The sequence below is a fragment of the Sinocyclocheilus anshuiensis genome, unplaced genomic scaffold, assembly GCF_001515605.1.
Source record: "Sinocyclocheilus anshuiensis isolate Anshui unplaced genomic scaffold, SAMN03320099.WGS_v1.1 scaffold1763, whole genome shotgun sequence".
Lineage (NCBI taxonomy): Eukaryota > Metazoa > Chordata > Actinopteri > Cypriniformes > Cyprinidae > Sinocyclocheilus > Sinocyclocheilus anshuiensis.
The window spans coordinates 291,727-298,748 of NW_015549683.1; the positions used below are offsets into that span (position 1 = coordinate 291,727).

Sequence of the window (7,022 nt, forward strand, 5' to 3'; positions counted from 1 at the left end):
CAATAGGATTGTGCAAAGCGTCCTAAGCGAATGTCACATCCGGTCTGAACAGCCGGCAGGATTGAAGGAAGAATCTGGAGTATCCCCCTACTTGTGTCGTTTATCTTTAAACACTTTTGACTTGATTTATTCGTCCTTTCACACAATGACTTTCGATGTGCGGAGGTGAGTAGAGGTTTGAAGCGAGTTGGTCGTGGGCTTTTGTTTTTTCTTTAGTGCATGAATCAAACACGTCCACCATAGACACAATGGAAGTGTTTCAAAACCTAGTGAGCTACCTACCTAGTATTTTTCTTTTTTATTGGACGTTCGGAACGCGTCTATCATGCACTAAACTGCTGTCTAAGCTGCTCACTAGGTTTTAAGACAGCCAGCAATTCCTTAAACTACAACAGATTGCCCAGCTTGTATTGTGAAAACACTTTTACAACCATTTATTTTTTGTCTGAATGTTCTGTAAACCTCATTTAAGAGCATCAGACCGCTCTTGATAAATATGAATGAAAAACTGAGCAGGATGCTGTCAGCAGCTCTTGGCAAAACTGCATGGAGCATTTCATTTAGCTGCAGGTGAAAATTTGTAGATATGCATGTCGCATCCTAAAGGACACATAAAAAGTTGTGTTCTAAGCAAGAATTAGGTCAGTTTTGCGTAAGACATAACATTTAATATTGGTGTTGCATAGTCGTCCACTTGTTTGAATGTTTGCTTTATTTTTTAAGCATGCTAAGTTCCTGCTCATACTGGTTACACTGCATGGTTATGCAAATACAAAACAGGACCCACAACATGTAAAAATGACATTCATATATCACATCATGAGTTCTACTGCTATTTGGAAACCAAATAATTTTCTATGAAAGAGCATATTCACATTGAATCTGTAACTGAATAGGTTGGTGGCTTGTATAACTTGGTTGTACATTTGCAGAGACACATTAGGCACTGTCTGCTATTATCCACACTGAATCAATAAAACATGTCTGTAGGTCGGAATGCACACAATACTTGCTTTTACTTGTATTTTTAATGTAATTGTTATTATCCATGACAAAAAGTTGGTGCTATGTGGCTTGCATAGCCGACTATGGAGGACAAATCAAGACAAACAATGATTGATTAATTTGCTGAAGACTGATTTCTAGAAATTTTGTACCATTAACGTTTTTTAAAAAGAAATTCTTATGCTCAAAAACAGTAAAAAAAAAAAACTTAAATTTATTGCTGTGATAAAAACGGAATCTTCAGTGTCACATGATCCTTCAAAAATCATTCTAATATGCTGATTTGCTGCTCAAAACATTTCTTATTATTATCTGTGTTGCTATTATCAGCCGTGATGCATTTTTCAGGTTTCTTTGATGAATCGAATGTTCAAAAGAACAGCATTTATTTGAAACAGAAATGTTTTGTGACATTTTAAGTTACTGTAACTTTTAATCGATTTCATGCATCCTTGCAGAATAAAAGTATTCTGAGTATTTGTTTACAAAAAATTCTTACTGACTCCAAACTTTTGAATGGGTGTGTGCTAAATTTGAAGTGTAGGCTAATTTACTAGTTTAATAGTGTTTTTGCCGGAATGTAATGTAATGTAATCCAACTTAATGACACGAAGGTATCGATACTAATTTTGAGTTATTAATGTGTAATTAGATGTGAAATTAATTATTATATGTTCTCCAAATAAAGTAACAAAAGTAGTTATAAAAATAGTAGTACATCACTATAAAGGTCTTGTTTGTCTTGAGACTCTTAATGTGTCAGATGACTGTAGACAGATTGTGAATGAAATGAATTGTAAATATCGGTGGAAGCAGGCGCCAGCATATTTCCTGTCTTTGTTTGCACTGAAAGTTTTAAGACTGTTTTGGTCAGGGTAACGTTTAAACATTTTTTTCCCCATCTATTTAGATGTTTAACGTCCAGCGTTTTGGTCTTTGGCTTGCGTTACTGGTGTAAAACAGTGACAGTTACACACAGAATGTGCATATTTAGGGTTGTGGGTGTTGCTATTACATAATAATACTTAGGTGCTAAGGTGTCAACACAACCTTATTTCCTTGTTTCCAATCATGCTTCATTTTAGCTCATCTGTAGACGAATCTGATACAACCAATGAAAGTGACAAAGAGGCCTGAAATAAAACAATTAGCTCTTTATATAGCAGACATGACTTCCTCTTTAAAAACACACAGAGAATGGGCTGTTTGCCTGAGAATAGACTCATAAACCTCCTGCTGTGGAACACACCATTATACCACAGTTCATTCCAGTCAACTGATTTTACTATTATACAGCTGGCTTGTACACCTGCAACAACTAATCAATAAAATCTATAATAATCGATTAACTACAACAAATTTGATAATGACTTAATCGTGTGTGAGTTCAGTTGAACGAGCATTGGTGTGTTCACATAAAACACACGGAGCACATAGAACAGAAGTGCAATAATTCTATCTAAAATATACATGTAGCAATTTTTTCTTGTTAGGTTTATAATTCTACATGTAAAAAGTTATTGGATGTTTGGTGGACAACTTTGAGCTGGATAGGGAATTATTGTAAATAATGGCTTAAAATTAAATCATTTTCAACAGTTAATCATTGTGGCTTTTTCATCCAGCTAATAAATAGAAAATCGTTAATTACTCTATTAAATTTAACAGCACTTGAATGTTTTACTGTTTGTACTGTTTGTGTTTACCACACAGGCCATAATTGATCCCTGCTTTGGAATTGTTTTCATAGACAGAACAAAAAGAATGTAAAAAGCTCACCACATTGTGTACATGATTGTGATGTTGCAAAATGAATTATATGATGTTGCAGTTATGGAGGGCATCATTACAGTTTTAATGTGTGGATTGGATTCAAATGTATTTTATTGTATATTTATTGTAAGAGTTCACATGTATGCTGGAAATGTGTTGCTGCAATTTTAACTTTCCACTCGAAGTCCATCCATTTAGGAATTCTTCATAATTTTAGTTTTCATCGTTAGTTTTTATTCATGTGTTGGCACTAGAGGCCGACCGATATATCGTTTTGCCGATATTATCGGCCGATAAGAGCCTGTCGCCGATATATCGGTATCGGCGAATATGCCGCCGATCCAGCACCAACCGATCTAGCGATCCCGGGGGGCTACCGACGCGCGGAGGGTGGCGTTCGAGAGGACTCCTCGAGCTGACGGGGTACCCCGAATTTGGTGGAGATCCGCCGGAGCGTTCGCGAGATAGTGACACCAGTCAACACTTTCACTTCAGTAAGAGGTCTCTTGTTCAGGCAGCATTCAAGCGTGGTCTTATTCGACCGTAAGTGCCCCGCGGAGTGGACTTCACATGATATTCCGCCATGATTCCAGTTCCAAGGGAACGTACACGTTGCATTCAAAGTGCATTAAAATTATCGTATCGGCCCCAAAAAACCCATATCGGTCGGGCTCTAGTTGGCACAATGTATATTTGTCTGCGAAATGCTTTTAGTAGAAGCCTTAAGATAAAATGGGTTTCAAGACAATGAAATGGTAAATTCAGCCATGTGTTTTCAAATTTTTGACTGTTAACGTATTTACACTATCCATTTAGAATTCAGTGTAAATATTCTGGTCTTAAGTAACTAAAAATTGCACAGTATTATTTGATAAAAATGTTCCTTTGTCACTGTGGTACAGTCTTGTGCCTGTTAATATTGGCACGTATGAGCCCTTCGGCGTATGCTGACTTTTTGACTCTCAGAGCAGCTGTGGGTGTTTGTTGCTGTTGTAATTCAGGAAATAAGAAATATCTGACAGATCCAAGAAGTGAACTCTTCAACAGCCTTGGGGAACGTGTAAATGTGACGCCTGTTATGCAACGCATTGAAAATGGTGTCTGTTCTGCCTAATCCACGTTTTTGTGTGTCTACTGAAAACACTTTTGTGTGTTGTTGCATTTTTTCCTTACATATTTTCTGCTTTACAAGTAAAGAGATAAACAGACTGAAAAGGTTTTGCATGCTAGACATTGCTATTAGCTGTAGTTTGAGTTTGACTTTTCTGTGCATTTTCAAAATCCCTGTTTTCAGTTGTGGTGATATCTGTTTTTGAGATAATCCAACCCGATCTAATAAGAAAATGTAACTCTTTTACGCGGTGGTTAATTTGTATAAATTCATACAATGATGTTCAGGATACCAGCATTTCTTGTCCTTTGTGTGGTGTTTGGTCCAGAAAGTTCATTAGCCCTAAATGAATGAGTGAATACAGACAGATTTATATCAAACTACAGTTAATGAAAGTGCTGTTCAGTTAATTAACTATAGTCATATGAGTATGGTTTAAATAGCTAGAAAGTGAGCAGTCCCATACAGTATCTCTATAAAGCATTTTAACAACGAATATGATTTTTTTTTTCCATTAGACACAAAATATCAAATCTACTTTGGGGCCTACTTTGGTATATTCATCAGTCTCGCTTACCAAATCAGGTCTTACACAGTATGAAGACATCAACTAGAGATGTCAGTGGTTTAGGAACAGCGTGTCCTTCTCCTGAGTTTCACACAATGGGGTTCCTTTCTTCACCCTCTGAGCTCTTCTGTCAGAACACAGTGAACTATATGGTTCCTGTCGTGGGAGGAGGGGTATAGCAGAGAAACACAGGGCATGTGGTTTAACAGGAAGTCAGCCCCCCTCCCCCCTCCAGCATTGCGTCAGCTTGGGTCATTTCACTGCAAGAAATGTTCACAGATGTAAGTGTTTTTGAGGGCAGGTGGCGTAAAGGGTTGGACCAGAGTTCTGATGTAGTTGTGAAGGTTTCAAAGCCGAAAAAGGGCACAAGACTCTGAGCTGGATAGTTTTGCTTTGGAGCTAACACAGTTTGAGAGCTCCTTAAAAAGTCAGGGATTGGACGCATTACGCATGGACTCGTGGAGAGTTTACTTTTTTCTTGGTGTCGTCTCAAACGAACCGAGGATTGTTGTTTCTTTTCTGTTAATAAACATAACTTTGACAATTTGTTGTATAGTAACTGTTTTCCTTATTTAATAGAATTGCAAATATCGTATAATAATCATGTATTGCTTCATTGTTCTCTATACTGTATTTTATTCGAAGAAGGGCCATTAGTTTTTAAGGCATTCTAAGAGCATGGTGTATTTTTAATGACAGATGCAGATGTTTTTCAGTGCGGTACAGTGGAAATGCATATTACGTGAAGAATTAATCTGATCAAATGAGAAGTACGCTGCAAAAATGTTTTATTCTTGACCAGTGTCTAGGCAAATCATAAATCTGTATTTTACATAGTCATATTTCTCTCAAATTAAAAAAAAAAGTATTCTTCAAGACTATAAAGAGGTTTTGTTATATTTAGGGATGCACATATCCGATATGCCGATAATTTTCAACTCATTTTGGCCGATAGCAGATGCCGATACGGATATATATCGGCATCTGCTCTGGGTGTGTGTTCACGGTGTGTGTGTGCACTTAGGATGGGTTAAACGCAGAGCACTAATTCCTAGTATGGGTAACCATACTTGGCCACATGTCACGTCACTTTCACTTTTCATATAATTATTTTTAATTTTGCTTAGTTTTTAACAAGAACTTATTTGTTAGAATTAAATAAACAATAATAAAGTTATTTTATAATGACAGTACATTGACGATTTGAAAATAACTATAAATAAACTATATATTAATCACTGCATTTTTTTTAGAAAGATGCAGTAGTAACCTTAACATTTTATTTTAAGATTTAACATTTGTAAATGGTCTAAAGCAAAAGAGTTGTAAAAATTCTGAAAATCTTTTAGAGCTCATAATTTGTTTAAAAAATATAACATATTACACATTAATGAATAGATCAGTATATATAACATTATTTAATTTAAGTGTCATGTTTGTGATTTTTTTTTTCCTGTAAGCTATAGCTTCTGACCTTTAAATCAAAACATACTCATGATTTTATGGCATCAATTACTGCTTTATTTAATCAGAAACAGTCTAAATATTATTTGTGTGTTTTGCTTTCATTTTATTAGAAGTAGGCCAACAGTAGAGGTCGATCGATTGATCGGCCGATTTTTGGCATTTTTTAATTAATCTGCATCGGCCGATTGTGCTGCAAATTAGGCCGATTTATAGGGAGGCGCATCTGCGGGCAGCTAAGCGTTGTTGCGGAACACCGGAGAATCTCTCTCTGGCTGCGTGAGAGACGGAGCAACTCACACTCTGCAGCTTTTAAATTAATCGGCATCGGCCGATTGTGCTGCAAATTAGGCCGATATATAAGCAGGCGCATCTGCGGGCAGCTAAGCGTTGTTGCGGAACTCCCTCTGAGGCTGCGTGAGACGGAGCAGATCACAGACTCTGCAGCCGCGGCTTGTTCACACAGCTTCAGCTAATGATGGCAGGGCAAAACAGACCGTTTCGAAAGCGGAATTACATTTTACCCTACTAGAATTGATGCCGGAACGTTATCATATTCATAAGTGCAAGTCATTTGCATGCACGATAACTTTCCTCATGAAATGTGTGTGCGGGTCCGACAATAGCTTCCACGATGTCATCGCTCGTGGCCAGCGCACTCTTAAAGGGGTGGTTGATTGCGATTTCACTTTTTTAATGTTAGTTAGTGTGTAATGTTGCTGTTTGATCGTAAACAATATCTTCAAAGTTAAGAAGCTGAAAGTTCAATGCAAACGGAGATATCGTCTTTTAAAATTCTGGCAGTTTAATGCCTACAAAAACGGCTGGTAGGGACTACAACGAGTTACTTCCCGGGTCCGTTACATCAAGAACCCAGAATTTTACATAAACCCCGCCCCCGGGAACACGCAGCAAAGGGGGCAGGGCCATGCTGCACTGCTTTAGAGAAGAGGAAGAGAAAACTAGGGGTGCACGTAATAATCTATTCATATATGAATCGCGATTCTGTCTTCTAACGATTCTAATGGATTCACAAGTTTCAAAATCAATGTTCTAAAGCAGCATTCTCATCCTGTTCCTGGCCTCGCCCTGCTCTGCACA

General features: G+C 37.4%; 1 protein-coding gene across 1 annotated transcript in view; it reads left to right on the forward strand.

Annotated features, from left to right (window-relative positions):
• The first annotated feature begins 31 nt into the window (after positions 1-31).
• The window catches only part of ergic1 (endoplasmic reticulum-golgi intermediate compartment 1), a 19,423-nt gene continuing 12,432 nt past the window's right edge, over positions 32-7,022 (forward strand). Inside the window, exon 1 of the mRNA XM_016449729.1 lies at positions 32-165. Coding sequence (XP_016305215.1) covers positions 146-165 — 20 coding nt within the window. The 5' untranslated portion in view covers positions 32-145. The remainder of the gene's footprint in view (positions 166-7,022) is intronic.